Source organism: Lemur catta, chromosome 14 (assembly GCF_020740605.2).
Source record: "Lemur catta isolate mLemCat1 chromosome 14, mLemCat1.pri, whole genome shotgun sequence".
Lineage (NCBI taxonomy): Eukaryota > Metazoa > Chordata > Mammalia > Primates > Lemuridae > Lemur > Lemur catta.
In genome coordinates, this window is record NC_059141.1 from 26,240,204 (window position 1) to 26,255,674 (window position 15,471).

Here is a 15,471-nt window from a genome sequence, read left to right on the forward strand (position 1 = left end):
GACTGAGCTCCCTCCAGGACAGGGTGCCTCTCTCCAGATCCATCATTCGTTCGTCCATTCATCCAACAAATGCTCATCGAGTGGCCACTGGGTGCCAGGCACCGTCCCCGGTGTGGGGAGGCAGCAGTGACCGGTCGGGTGCCATCTGTCCCACCTCTCCGTGGTGTGTCATGGCACTCTGGAGGCCTCTCTTCTCTGACCTGTTTCTTCTCCCTCTGACTTTTCCCCACCAGGGACTTGAGTGAGAATTCCATCCAGGCCATCCCCAGGAAGGCTTTCCGTGGAGCTACAGACCTCAAAAACTTGTGAGTACAGGCCGGGGAGGAGGAAGGGCGCAGGGCCTCCAGGCCACTCCCAGCAGCATCCGCTAGGCTCTCTCGGGTGTCCCAGAGCTGTGTGGTCCAGGCAGCCCAGGAGCTGACCGGGGCTGCCCGATGGCTGGTGCCAGCATGGTGTTCTGGAACAACCTGGGGGTGGAGGAAACAGGCAGCATCTACCTCCCCTTCAGGTGTGATTTTGTGTGAGAGCCACACCAGTGCTCACAGGCGCCCTTGGGGACCGCGTTGGAGAGAGTGTCGAGAATCGTGGAGTGTGTGGGTGATGTTCACATGGCCCAGTCTCTGTCCCCTTGCCCTGCAGTGCCCACCCCCTCTTTGGACTGGGATAGCTGAGTGTGAATTTTCTCCTCTAGTTAAACATCATATAAGCTGCTGCAAGTCAGCTAACTTCACTGAGCCTTGATATACTTTTCTTGAAAATGGAGATAATAATATCTACCTCACAGGCTTGTTCTGAGGTTTAAATGAGATATGGAAATGAATACACTCTGTCAAGTGCTATTTAAATGTAATAGCTTATTATTATTCAAATTTATTCTAGTCCAGGCTTACCACCTTCCTAAGATCTGACTACAGCCGGGGTGGCAAATGCCTGCCATGCTTGTCACACACCCTGCCTCCCATGCCAGTGGCAGACATTGGTAATCTATCACCGCATTCTTTCCCACAGAGCTCACGTTGCAGCTTCAGTTTTTCTGAAAGCGGCACTCCAGGTAGCCACCTCTAGTCAATCTTTCTGGCACTCAGGCTGCAATCTGTTTGCCAGCTCTGGCTGCTCCCGCTCCCGTGTGACACACTCTCATTTTTCAGCTGCCAGCACCCTTTAGATGGTCTCCAAAATGTATGCATCGGGGGGCTTCCTCCCCAGGGGATATGCAAGCTTGCGTAGAAAAATAGAAATAACTTGTAACTTGTATTTATAGTTATTGTTTTAACTGAAAACAAGAAAAACTTAAGCTTTTATTAATATTTACTACTTGGATTGACACATATGTACATAACAAACAATTGAAGTCATGCCTCTTTTTTTTTTTTTAATAATGGTGTGCTTGGTCAAAACATTTGGGCACCCCTGTTCTAGGCAATGTGCCCTCCTCTCTACAACCTTCCTTTGCTTCACAGACAGCTGGACAAGAACCAGATCAGCTGCATCGAGGAGGGGGCCTTCCGGGCTCTGCGGGGGCTGGAGGTGCTGTAAGTGCGACGTGGGGAAGGCAGGGGTGTGTGAAGACCCCTGCTGCTCTCCACGGAGCAGGTGCCGGGTGCCAGGGCCTCGGCAGCGGGAGGCAGGGGGCACAGGAGGCAGCACACCTGCTCTCCTGGAGTTGCCACCCGGTGGGGAGGACGGAGCTCGTGGGGTCCTGCCTGCAGCAGTGTGCCCCCGGCTTAACCTGCTCGGGACGGAGCTCAGCGTGGACGGCTGTGTCTTCTAGGGGTTTCTGACACCTGAGGCTGGAATACCTTCCCCTTCCCCTCTGTCTGTCTGCACCCCAGCCTTTCTTCCAAGCTAGCCCGAGCTGGGACTCATCCTCTCCTCTCCCTGCTTCACACCTTGCCCCACCCCTGTCCTGCCAGACTTGCAGTCCGTGTGCAGGGGTGCAGTCAGCTCGCAATCACTGTGCTAGCTCAGGGCTTTCCCCTAGGGTGGGCCGGTGTCTCGTGCTCTTCCGTGTGGCACACCCCCTCCCTGGGCCTCCCCTAAGTCCAGCCCCGGGCTGGTGTGAGAGCTCCCCGGTTATTAGCAGAGAGGCCCTGTCCCAGGTAATCTCCTGCTGGGAAGATGCTAAAAGGCTCTGATTTCTTCCTTTTAGGACCCTGAACAACAACAACATCAGCACCATTCCCGTGTCCAGCTTCAACCACATGCCCAAGCTCCGGACCTTGTGAGTCTGCCGGGGCGGCTGGCAGCACAGCGGGTGGGGAAGGAGGTGAAGGTTCCTGCAGGCAAGAGCCAGCCAGGGTGGGGCCTCCGTGGAGTTGGAGGGGGAGGAGGTGATCTAAAATCGCAGGGCATGCAATGTCATTGATATGTGATTTTTTCCTTGGAAAACAAATGATTTGCTTTTGTATTTGAAAATGAGTCAGGTGGTTTGGGGCAGTGATTCTGTGAGCTCATGAGATCCACAGATATTTGCTGGGCACACTGCAGCCACAGGTGTGCCCGGAGCATGCTGAGGGCAGGGGATGCTGCCAGGGTCTTCACTGTGCTGTGGATCTTCCCAGGCTGAGCTGCAGCTGACTGAGCGTAGATTGTGTTCAGGCTGAACGTGGCACTGGGCGTTGGCCTCGTGCCGGCGTGGGGGGTTTCCTGCTGTCTGGCTGGGGCTGGGGGGGATGGTCCAGCTAGGTTAAGAGCCACCCTGTCCTCCTGCAGCCGCTTGCACTCCAACCACCTGTTCTGTGACTGCCACCTGGCCTGGCTCTCGCAGTGGCTGAGGCAGCGGCCAACCATCGGGCTCTTCACCCAGTGCTCGGGCCCCGCCAGCCTGCGTGGCCTTAATGTGGCCGAGGTCCAGAAGAGTGAGTTCAGCTGCTCAGGTGGGTGCAGGCCCTTGCCCAGCTCTCAGTTGCTCAGCGTCACCTGCCTCACCCATTTCTTCCTCCTGTCCCCACTTTATTCCCTCCCATTCCCACCTTATCCACATTAACCTCCTGTCCCCGCCCATCATATCCTGTCCCCGCCTACTACCTCCTGGCCCCGCCCATCACCTCCTGGCCCTGCCCATGGCCTTTTCCTCTACCTATCATTTCTTGCCTCCTGTCCTTTCCCCCTCTTCCGTCCACTGCCTCCTCCACTCGCAGTCCCCTTCTGTCCCACCCTCTACTCTTTCTGTATCTGTCCAGTGCTTCCTCCCGTTTCCTCCTGGCCTCTCACCCACTCCCCACCCCTCCAGACTCCTTGCTCCTGCTATGTCTGCCTCTCCCCTCCTCCCATGGCTTCACCTCTGCTACCTTGACAAATCATTGAACTGGCCCTCTAACCTTGGTTCCAGGTGAGGTGAACCCCAAAGCCCCTGCCCCTTTATCCTCCACCTGGGGTCCCCTGTGAGAGCCTCCTGATTGGTCACCGACTTCCTCCCTGGCTGTGAGAATTTCTACAAATTAATTAATATTGAGGACTCTGTTTTCTCACCTGTGTAATGGCAACAATAATATGTTCCTGGTAGGGTTTAAATGTGACACTTATCACAGCATGTGGCACAGAGTAAGCGCTTAATAAACATAGTCATTGTTACCCTCATGTGACGGTGAGGGGACTCAGGCTCACAAGTGTTAAATGACGTGGACTAGAAACCAAAGCCTCAGAATTCTAGGCCAGGATTTCCTAGCATATGACTCACACCGTGGTGCACTTCAGTTCAGATTCAAGTTCAGCAAACAGCTGCCAAGTACCTGCTGCTGTGTGCCAAGCACCCACGGAGTTACATCAAAATCCAGAATCTCATACCTCTTTGGTGATCTCCTCTGGTTCATCCTCATCCAGAGAAACTGCCACCGTGAACCCTGTCCCCACCCATCCGTCTGTGTCTGGGGAGGGAGGTGCCGATGCAGGACACCCTGAGGCCACATCCCCCTGTTTCTGCAGGCCAGGGGGAGGCAGGGCGTGTGCCTACCTGCACCCTCTCCTCTGGCTCTTGCCCGGCCATGTGCACCTGCAGCAACGGCATTGTGGACTGTCGCGGCAAAGGCCTCACCGCCATCCCTGCCAACCTGCCTGAGACCATGACGGAGATGTGAGTACAGGGCAGGGCAGGGCAGGGCAGGGCAGGCCCTGGAACTCAGGCCCCCCGGCTGGGCTGGGCTCCGGCGGTTTGTGCAGAGCTGGCTCCAGACCCCTTGGTGGCACTGGAGGAGACACAGTTTGCCTCTCTCGGCTGACCTCTCTGAAGGGCTGGGGAAGGGGCGTCCCTCTGTGGTCCGTCTGTCCAGCCCAGCTGAGTGAGTCCGCTAGAATCAGTTTCTTAGCATCATTTGGGGGCCTCTTTCAGCCACAGAAGTCTGGGATAGTGGAGCTCACATCACAGCATTCTCTGCCTGTGCCAGCCCACCTGCCCCAGACTTCAGCTTCTGGAAGCGGGGAGGGAGCAGGGGCAGGAGAGCCAAGGGTGTGTGTGGGGCGGGTGAGCCCACCAGACGATGCCCAGGGCTGGGGTGACCTGGCCCTTGTACGTCCCCTCTGTTCTCTCTCTGCAGCCGCCTGGAGCTCAACGGCATCAAGTCCATCCCCCCGGGAGCCTTCTCTCCCTATAGGAAGCTGCGCAGGATGTGAGTGCCGCTCGCTGCTTCCTGGGGAGTCGCCCAGGGCAGGAAGAAGAGCCTAGACCAGGCGTCCCACAGCCCCGGGCTGGGTCCTGACTTGGCAGCTGAGTGGCCCTGGGCCAGCCACCCTCGGGCTGCCTGTCTGTGACGTGGGGACCTCCTCGCAGGGTTGTCGTGAGGCCTGATGGAGTGTTGAGCTGAGTCTGGCATGTGACCAGGGCTGCTTGTCATCCGTTTCAGCCTGGGCACCAAGAGGAGCAATTAAGGACGGGAAGGGGCTGTAGGGGACAGCCAGGATGTGTGGGGAAGCCTCAGCCCTAACGTCCCAAGCTGGAGCGCCCCCCACCTGCACAACCCTCACAGTGCACGGGGAAATGGTGGCCCACGGGTTTTTCAGATAGATGGGAGAACTGGCCCTTCACTTTTCTAATTTCAAAAAAGTCCCTACTTCCTTCCCCCCATGGTGTGTAGGAAGTAGAAGGGAGTGAGGTGGCCGCTGAAGGATTCAGGTGTCCCCTCTCCTTCTCACCTTGCAGAGACCTAAGCAACAACCAGATCGCGGAGATCGCGCCTGACGCATTCCAGGGCCTGCGCTCCCTGAACTCTCTGTGAGTAGCACGGCCAGGCCCCTCGGTGGTCCAGGGAGTCCCTTGAGGAGGGACCGGGGACCGTCTGGTGGGTGCAGGAGGAGGAGCAGGGCTATGTCCCTCTGCACAACACCCCCCCACCCCTTGGCCCCCCACAGCTGGGAGGGAAGGAGGGACTCCAGGGCTGAGAACGTGGAAACACTCCCTGGTGATTGGGATGCTGTCCCCACCAGGGTAGGGATATTCCCAGCATTCCCTGCGGCAGCCATCTTGGCCCCGCCTCCCCGCAACGCCCTGCCCCACTCCCTCCTCAGGTCACTCACAGGGCAGTGGGCACTGGCTCCAACCGTGACATCTGCTATACCTTGTTATCTTTTGTCCCAAATGTGACTGATCACAAGATGTGGTGCGTGACGTGAGGACAGTGTTTTCCTCCATCTTTCCAGTATTTCCTTGCCTCAGGGTCTACTGTGGGGGGGGGTCTGTCAATGGAACACAGGGTAGGTATTGAGCACGGACTTTTCCCAGGAATCCTTTCTGCGCCCTCTGGTTCACCAAGCCCCTCACTCAGGTTCCGCAGCGCTTTGTCTATTCAGAGGGCGCACTCAGTGCACTCTGTAGTAGCGCGAGCTCCCTGCAGTGGGGGTGGTTTTTTACTCTTAGGAATGTGTGTCTTCACCTGCTCCCTGGCAGCACTGGGCACGGGCCTGGCATAGATAAGAGGCCTGGCAAGTGGAACAGAATGGAACTCCCCCTTGGGGAGTGCAGGAGGCTGCCAGCTCAGTGCCTTCTGTGCATGCCCCCTTCGCTTAAAGTAGAATCCAAGGTAGTGGGTAGGACCAATTGTGAAAGATACCCCTGAAGTTGTGTAGTGTACAACCTACACAGCTGTACATGAAAGCTGGTGATGGATCATTGTCATTGGCTTAGGAGATCAGATCCTTGGAGGTAGCCTACCAAAATGCAAGGCTCTTCCCCTGAGAAGTGAGTAACACTCTCTTAAGTTGGAACACGGTCATTTGAAGGTGTGAAAGGTGCAATAACCCATCTAAGTGGGTTTCTGAACCTGGTCACAGCCACTGCCCCACCATACAGGAGCTTGCGTGCTGAGATCACGCCACTAGACCTCAAGGCCAGCCCTGACCTTGCCTCCCTGCTCTAGTTCCTGCCCCTCCGCTCCATTCTCCACACAGCAGGTTGAGAGACTTTCTGAAATGGAATCTGATTGTGTCTCATTGGCTCCTGATGCCAACTGGGTGAAGTCCAGGCTGCTGTCCCGTTTGTTCCCTCCACTCAGGCCACGCTGGCCTTGTCGGTCCTCCATGCAGCCAACCCAGCTCGCACTACGGGGCCTTTGCTCCTGTGCCCTCCTCCGGGAGTGGTCTCGAAGCCGTGTTTGAAGAGGCAGCACACAGGGTTTTCCACTCAGCTCGAACTCGCACAAGGGTCGCGCGTGGGGGTCTGACTGTGACACCGGGAATGGAATCCCCTCCCCAACCCCTGGTGCTTTTGCCGTCTGCCTGCACCCATTCCTGCCTTGTGTGTCTTTTGAACTTCTGCTTTTTTTTTTTTCTGATCATATGTGGAATTCATGCTCAATGCAGAAAACTTTGAAAATAATAAAGCATTTAAAAAAAAACCCACAACACTGGAAGTCTCACCACCCAGACCTCATACTGCACGTGCTGTCTGGCATTCTGGTTTTTTTCCCTGTAACTCTGTGAAAATATGTGAATTATTCCAGCCTGTGGGGCTTTCTCTTCTTTCAACAGTCTCCTTTTGGGTTCTGGACCAGTTAATTTCCCATGGGGTTCCGCGCAAGGGCCCCTTTGCAGGCTTCCATGGGGTCCGTTGTGAGGGCAGGGGAGTGGGGGCTGCTCCTGCAGGGTGGGGACCAGGCTGCCTCCAGCCCACAGGGTATCTTTGTGCAAAGTAGCAACAGCGACCCTTTCTCAAGACGCTTTGCCGCCCTCTGTGGGCAGGTTGCTATAACAAGCATGCACCACCAGGATTTGGGAAATGTGAATGGCTTAAAGGTGGTGCCATTGGGGAGGGGCACCTGGGGGGCTGTCCTCTAACCGCCCCCTCTCTGCTGCCTCTTCTCCAGCGTCCTCTATGGGAACAAGATCACAGACCTCCCCCGAGGTGTGTTTGGAGGCCTGTACACCCTACAGCTCCTGTAAGGACCAGTCCTGGGGTATCTTTGGGTGGGACCCGGGGGGGCCAGCATTCCCTGGCCAGCCAGACTGTGCCTTTCAGCCTCTCTGGGGTGTGGGGCTCACCTGAGACAAGGGGCTGGGGAAACAGGCAGAGCTAGTGGGGCTGAACGCGGCTCCAGGGCTCTGCAGAGGTGAAAGAGGGAGGTAGAGGTGGGTGCAGAGCTGCTCGAAGGATGCCAGAGCAGAGGGGCTCCTGCTGAGGAGCTCTGCAAGGCTGGGGACAGAGCTGTTTTCTGCAGTGGGGCACCCACGCTGGCTCAGCTTCCTTGAACCATGAGCTTTCAGGCAAGGCTTTTCTCGCAGGACCCAAGAGACACTGAACACAAATACCCCATCTCAGCTGCCTGGGGCTCCCAACAGAAATCTGGGAAGGAGGAAGAGCCCCCCAAAATGCCTTTGAGAGGTGGCTCTCTGCTTTCCCAGAATCCCACAGGGCATCTCTAGCAGTTCCTTGCAAGAGAGAAGTGTGAGCAGGCTGAGGTGCCCCTGTCCTCTGAGAAGGCAGTTGGCGTTCCCAGCTCCTTTGCATGGATTGGACATTCACAGGGACAGATTCCCCGGGCCGCTCCAGGGGGCTCCTCCCTGCAATACCTAACGCATGCCCGAGGCCCAGGCAGGCGATCACAACATGTGATGAGTCCAATCCCACACCTCTCCCCTCACCCCCTGGCCCCGGCTCTGCCTGCAGCCTCCTGAATGCCAACAAGATCAACTGCATCCGGCCCGATGCCTTCCAGGACCTGCAGAACCTCTCGCTGCTCTCCCTGTACGACAACAAGATCCAGAGTCTCGCCAAGGGCACCTTCACCTCCCTGCGGGCCATCCAGACGCTGTGAGTGCTTCCTGCCCTCCTCCGTGCCCCTCCCTGCAGGCCCCACAGCAGGAAAGGCCCCTGCGAGTGGGCCTAGGGGAGATTATAGCCTCCAGGCACAGGCGGCTGTCCTGCCCTGGGCTGCTGTGCTCACTGGGAGTGGGCTCTTACGGAGGGAGGTCACAGACTCTTGGTTAAAATCCCAGCTATGCTGTGTGACCCTGGGCAAATTAATTGGCTTCTCTGGGCCCCATTTTAGATATCCATAAAACAGGGACACCTTCCCCATAGAGTTATTATGAAATTAAAGGAGATACTTGTACAAAGTTTAGCTCATTGTAAATGACTGCAGTTAATAACAACAATAATAATAATGACAATAATTATAATTGAGCCCATTGAGTCTAAGAAAAATTTTCACACTGACAGCTCTAAAATTGGGATACACATTATAATCAGTAGCATATCATTTAATTGGCAGCATTTTGTTCTTTACTGAACAAAGAACATAAAATAATAGCGCTTCTTGCAATTCATAATGTCAGATCAGATGAAATATAGTTAATAACAATGACTATAAATTAAAAATTAGAGAGCAATAATTTTTATCATCTTTAAATAATTTTTTAATTTCTTAATAATTTGTTATCATCTTTTATTGTGGAAAATGACAAGCATATCACAAGTAGTATAGTGAACGTCCCAGTGTTCATCCCCCAGCTCCATCCAGTCCTGTTTCCCTGCACCTGCCCCCTTCCGTGCCACCCAAAGTATTTTGGATCAAGTCCCAGGCATCATATGTCATCTACACAGACGTTATGCGTACCTCTGAAAGACAAGAATTCTTTAAAAACACAACCACAACACTATCATTGTATCTAAATATTTAACAGTTTCTTAATATCATCAAATATCTAATTAGTGTTCACATTTCCAAGTGTCTCATACATGTGGTACAATTTTTTATAGTTTGTTTGAGTCAGGATTTAAATAAGTCCTATACAACACAACTGGCTGCTGTTGGACAACGTATTCTGTACGTTGTTTCTGATCTACAGGTCTCTCCATCTCCTCTTTCCTTTGTAACTTGCTTGTTGAAACACTGCAGTGCTGGTTCTGTAGGATCTGGACTCTCCTGATTGCGTCCCCGTGGTGTAGTTTCACACGCTCCTCTGTCCTCTCTGTGGCCTGCAGATTGAAAATTGGGTCTAGGAGCTTGGTCAGGTTCAGGTTCAATTTCTTTACTTATTGGCAAGATGACTTCACGGGCAGGATTGCGTACTTCCCATCAGGAAGCGCAGGCTGCCTGATAGCCTCTCCTTGTGTAATAAAAACAGCGATTGCTCTCCATTTCTGGACCCATTAATTCATTAGAGATCCTGAAATGGTGATATTTGAATTCTAACGTTCCTTCTTCGTTTGATAATGCTGTTGTGGTTATGCTTTAAAAAAGAGTTCTTATCTGTTAGCTGGAATTCTCTCATTTAGGGAAACTTTTCCTCATCTGCTGGGTGGTTAAACTTAGGCACTTAAATGGTCTCCTTCCTTCTACATCTGTAATTCTGAGCCTGTAGTTTGCCTGGATGTGCTGACCTGTGAGTGTGTATTTAATAGGCATTGATGATTAATATTATTGTGGCCACCGTTGTCGTTGTCACTGCTGCCACTGTGTATGCGGGGCAGTGTTCTCCATCAGAAAACCTCTGCATGGTGTGCCGGGATAGGTTCGAAGCAGGTTGGGTAAAAGGCACGGCAGCTCCTGCTCCCTGGGGACCCTGCATGTCAACAGAGACGTCAGCCACAAAGACAAACTCATTAAAGCCCACACATCTGCCTGCAGCCCGACTCCTGCTAATTAATTTACTTATAGCCAGGGAGAGGAAGATGGAGCCCCATGGGGAAACCTTGCCAAGTGTGTGAAATTAGAGGTTACAGGGAGACACTGGCAAGGTGGATTATTTAAAGCAGCTGGCAGAAAGTCTGAGAGAAATGTGCTAAGGAGATTTAATGGGATGGAGAGACTCACGTGAGCCCCTGTTCTTGCATGGATTATCTTTCTCAATAATTGCAATGACCCTTTGGAGGTAGGTTCTATCATCCCTGATTTTACTTTTAAGGAAGCCAAGGCTGAGGGAGGTTACACAACTCACTGAGATTGCAGAACATCTGATAGAGCAGGGATTTCATCTTAGGCATCACTGAGAAATTGATTAGCTTCCCCCTGAATTGTGCTTTTTCTGTAATCCCAGACCATTATTTAAGGCTGCAAAGCAAAACTGAACTTTCACGAGCACCTATTATATATTAACAACCGAGTTACAATTTGGAACAAGAATCAAAGAAATACAAGTCCAAGGTACAATCAGATATTCTTATTACAACCTCAAGTGGCTAAACTCCTACACTGAGTCTTGTTTTGTCAAACCTGAGCAGATTTGAATTCACCAAATCTTGCTTGATTTGTCCTTAACTCCAAGATCTGTGGCCGAGTGCCTTGTGTCATTGTACTGATTTTGCTGCAGTTTTACTTGCCTCAAGAGATTTAACATTTTTTAAAATAACAACTTTATTGAGGTATAACTTACGTACCATAAAGTTCACCTGTTCTGAGGGTACAATTCAATGATTTTTAGTAAATTGACGGAGTTGTTCAATTATTACAATTCAATTTTAGAACATTTCCATCACACCCCACCCCAAATCCCTTGTGCCCATTTGTAATTATTCCCCGTTTCCAGCCTCAGCCGCTGGCAATCACTAATCTATTTTCTGTCTCTGTAGATTGCCTTTTCTGGACATTTCATAAAAATGGAATCATATAACATGCCATCTTTTGGGACTGACTTCTTTCACTTAGTGAATGTTTTTGAGGTTCATCCATATTGTAGCATGCGTCAGGACTTTGTTCCTTTTTATTGCCAGATAATTTTCCATTGTATAAATAGAGCACGTTTGTTTATCTATTCTAAATGATGGACATTTGGAGCATTTCCACTTTGGGGCCATTCTGAATAATGCTGCTATGGATATTCACTTATAAATCTTTGTGCAGAGAAACATTTTCATTTCTTTTGGAACTTCTGGGTCATATAGTAAATTTATGTTTAACTTTTAAAGAAACTGCCAGTGTTTTCAAAAGTAGCTGTACCATTTTGTGTTCCCACCAGCAGTGTATTGTAAGGGCTTCAGTTTCTCTACATCGTCGTCAGCAATTAGTATTGTCTTTTTTTTTTTTTTTTTTTGGTCTTTCTGGTTATAGCCATCCTAGTGGGTATGAAGGGGTATCTCAATGTGGTTTTAATTTGTGTTTCCCTAATACTATGATGCTGAGCATCTGCCCCAAAAGAGTTTCAGCTGTGACTCCTTCGTGCATATTATGAGAAAAACACTGAGAATCAGTCTCTTCCTTTCCTTCCACTATCAGAAACGTTGATGGATCGAACTGTGTGGAAACATATGGGGCGCATTTCTGGGTGTGCCTGTAACGTGATTATCTTTTACCAGATAGATTTTTTTTTCTTCTTCCTGAGCATTTTCCCTCCCAGCTCCCTGCCCTTTGAAACTGTTAAAAATTCTAAAGTTTATACAGAAGCCACTTGTCTCTCCAGGTGGTTTGAGTTTTATAGGTTGTTTTTGACACAAATATTCTGTTCTTAAAAAGGATGTATTCTACACCATGCCCCTTAGACATTTTGGTACATGCCTAAACAACATGACGGGACTGATTTGAAACAGAGTTTCTGCCAAGACTGTGATGAAGGGAAGCAATTAGTCCAGGCAGCGGCTGGGGCACTGAGGCATGAACAGGTGAGGGTGGGCAGCTGGGGGGATTCCTAAGTGGTCCCTGAATCCTGGTATATTTCAGATTAGCTGCAGACTCTGCCCTGGGAGTCAGCAAACACGTCTTCTCTGTGCAAGCTGACCGTGTAAAAGGGGAAATAAATGTTGAGCTGGATACAGAAGGGGTGGGAGGGCTGTGTCTACCTGGTAGAGCTGAGAGGATCCGGGACTCAGGCTGGAAATGGGGAAGGACACTGCAGAGGACATGAGTGACAGGGCCAGCTGGGCCAGCGAAGGCTCCCACTGGCACCCCAACCAGAGGGCAAGCCCAGGAGGTGGCTGATGGGACAGAGCAGCTAAGGTCTGCTCTCACCCCTCTGCTTGGAGAGCCCTGCAGCCCCTAGCAGGGGGCTGGGCTGAGACCAGCAAGCAGGTCAGGTGGTCTGAACTGATGGCGAGTAGGTGGAGGAAAAGTGGCCGTGCCATGCTGAGTCCGTCAGAGCTGGCCACCTCTCAGTCTCCCTGCACTGCTGTGTGGGACGCTGGCTCTCAGGTACTGGAACCAGCACAGGGGCAGGAATGCCCTTCCCTGGCTGACTCGGTTTGGACGACCAAGAGCAGGGTGCCCAGTGCTGGGGGGGTCCAGACGCACGTGGGCCAGCCTGCTGCTGGGGTGGCTCAGACGGGGCTAGTCTGAACCTGCTGGGGCAGTCAGGGCCCGCACGGGGGCATGCCACCGTGTGTTCACGCACAGCAACCATCACCACCGTCACCACGCTCATCTGCTGGCAGCACGGGCAGCCCGGCAAGAGAATATGAGCGATTCCACAACAAGGAGCTACTCAGTAATGTTTTCTGAGTTTTCCTTGTGTCAAGGGTTGGCCTGTAAAACGGACAAGGAGAGGTAGCTGCTATGGCCTGGGTGGGGCTGGTGACTCCCTGTGAAGCCCAGGGACTCCAGCAGGCCCAGCCTTGCCACCCTGGCCCATTCCCGTCCTGGAGAATGGCTGCAGGACAGAGGCTCCGGCTGCCTGAGTCAGCAGGAAAGGGGCCAACCAGAGCCCTGGCTGCTGGCGAGGTTGAAGGCCGAGGCCTGGGCACCGGTGGTCCTGTGTTCTGTCACCCTCTCTGGGCCTTCGCTTCCTCCCCTGTGAGAGGCCAGGGGCGCTCTGGCCAGTCTCTAGGCCCCTTCTCCCTCCACTCGTGCTTGTGAAGTGTCCCAGGGCAGGGGAGAGAAGGGTGGGTTGAAAGACGGGGGACAGAATGAGGCTTGGCAGGGAGCGTGGCAGAGACAGCAGGAGGCTCCTACCCCTGGAGGTGAGCTGGCAGGATGTCTCTGTAGGCAGCAGGGTGCACCCTGGCAGGACACACCCCAGTTTCTCCCCATGGCCAGCCCTGGGCTCCAGGCCACCGGCAGCTGCCTTGGCCCCACCAGCAGCAAGGCCCCACCCAGATCTGCAGCCCCCGTCTCCGACGGCTGACCTGCCCCCCTTTGGACAGGCACCTGGCCCAGAACCCTTTCATCTGCGACTGTAACCTCAAGTGGCTGGCCGACTTCCTGCGTACCAACCCCATCGAGACAAGCGGGGCCCGCTGTGCCAGCCCCCGGCGCCTCGCCAACAAGCGCATCGGGCAGATCAAGAGCAAGAAGTTCCGGTGCTCAGGTAGCTGCCTGCCTGCCCACCTGTCTGTCTGTGGTTTGCTCAGGGACCAGGGGTGTTTCCTGGGTGGCTGTGACAAGGGTGTCGGCAGTTACTCTAGACCCACGCTGGAGGGTGCAGGCCCCACATGCTAGACTTGGATCCGAATGGTTGCTCAGTAGCAGCTCATTTCACTGAGGCTGGGGCAGAGGCAGGGAGTGCTGAAGGTCCCAGAGGGAGGGCCCAGGCGAGTTATTTTTTATGCCCTGCTCTCAAGCCTTCTAAGACACTTGGTAGGCCCAGGGACAGTCCTCAGTGAGATGGGAGCCTCCTCCAGGCTTTGGGACAACAGAAATGGCCTCACAACGGCAGTCCCCATGGCTGGGGACAGTGTAGGCCAGCTTCTGAGCCCAGCTCTGGCCGGGGCTGCTGCCCCCTGCCCTCCTGCAAAGCCAGCACAGTCCCCGCCTCGTCCCATTGCGGATGAGAGTTGGGTGGGCTGGGCGCTGCTGTGAGAGCTTTACTGGGACGCACTGCTGCCCCAGCGTCAGCCCGGGCAAGGGACACAAGGGCTCTGCAGCAGGCCTTCTGCACACAGGGCTGGGCACATGGGCTTTGCGGCCCCGATGGGAGCCCAGCCGCATTCCTGGGGCTCCCTCAGCTGGGCAGAGGGGCTGGGGCCTGGGCCGTTCCTGCATCATGGTGTTTCTGCTTCTCTCCCCAGCCAAGGAGCAGTACTTCATTCCAGGTAGGAAGGGGAACCAAGGCCAGCCTGGGGGCGCAGTGACGGTGGGTGGGCAGGCTGGGGGCCTGGGAGACCCTGGCTTGGCCAAGGCTGCTTGGAGCCCGCCCTGGGCCATCAGCCCCCGCCCGCCGTCTCGCCATAGGCACGGAGGATTACCAGCTGAACAGCGAGTGCAACAGCGACGTCGTCTGTCCCCACAAGTGCCGCTGCGAGGCCGGCGTGGTGGAGTGCTCCAGCCTGAAGCTCACCAAGATCCCTGAGCGCATCCCCCAGTCCACGGCCGAGCTGTGAGGGCCCCCGGCCCCTCCACGCCCCTCGCCTGCCCCCCGCTCCCACTAACCCTCCTGGGCCTACTCCGAGCTTTCCTCCGGTCCAGCCCTGTGGGGGGGACCACTGGGGACACCGGCCTGGGGATGCCAGCTGCCCCCCAAAGCAGTCTCTGGCACCCAGGGCAGGTCACCAGCCTGAACCAGGGGTGGCTTTTCTCTATGATGCTTTTGTCTTCTTTTGGGGGATGTGATTCCAAAATCCTTTATTATTTTTATTTCTCTAGCTAAAAATATGAATTTGTGCACGTATATATGCAGGTGCACGGATACCTGCAAACACCTGTCATTTATGTATGTAAATTTTCATGGCATTTTTAATGTTAAAAACATCCCCATTCACCTCCTCCCCCAGGGCTAGGCCCAGCCTTCCTTTGAAATCAGATCAACTTGCCTGGCTGGACAAATTCTTCCCGGAGTCTCTCTGAGTCCCAGATGTTTTTAATTAGGAAGGTACTTTAATGTCCATCATTCATGGATGTGCAAGTTCGTTCATTGCCTCTTACAGACGATTGAACAACAATGAGATTTCCATCCTAGAGGCCACGGGGATGTTTAAAAAACTTACACATCTGAAGAAAATGTGAGTTGCCCATGGGCGGGAAGGTGCCCGTCGGGATGTGGCCCGGGCTGGAGAAGGAAAATACGGGGGTCGGGGGCGCTCCCACTGGGGGTGGGGCTCTGTGCATGGGGGTGTTGGGTGCAGGAAGGGAGGGGCCTGAGCTCCTGGGTGCAGGCCATGTGTAACCCCCCCACCGACGCCCC

The 15,471-nt window shown here is 53.8% G+C and overlaps 1 protein-coding gene across 1 annotated transcript in view; it reads left to right on the plus strand.

Annotated features, from left to right (window-relative positions):
* The window catches only part of LOC123649731 (slit homolog 1 protein), a 143,688-nt gene that overhangs the window by 102,641 nt on the left and 25,576 nt on the right, over positions 1–15,471 (plus strand). Inside the window, exons 5-17 of the mRNA XM_045567908.1 lie at positions 234–305; positions 1,461–1,532; positions 2,150–2,221; positions 2,713–2,876; positions 3,925–4,072; positions 4,533–4,604; positions 5,108–5,206; positions 7,293–7,364; positions 8,093–8,236; positions 13,496–13,659; positions 14,360–14,383; positions 14,523–14,667; positions 15,215–15,289. Of these exons, the coding sequence (XP_045423864.1) occupies positions 234–305; positions 1,461–1,532; positions 2,150–2,221; positions 2,713–2,876; positions 3,925–4,072; positions 4,533–4,604; positions 5,108–5,206; positions 7,293–7,364; positions 8,093–8,236; positions 13,496–13,659; positions 14,360–14,383; positions 14,523–14,667; positions 15,215–15,289 (1,323 nt within the window). The remainder of the gene's footprint in view (positions 1–233; positions 306–1,460; positions 1,533–2,149; positions 2,222–2,712; positions 2,877–3,924; positions 4,073–4,532; positions 4,605–5,107; positions 5,207–7,292; positions 7,365–8,092; positions 8,237–13,495; positions 13,660–14,359; positions 14,384–14,522; positions 14,668–15,214; positions 15,290–15,471) is intronic.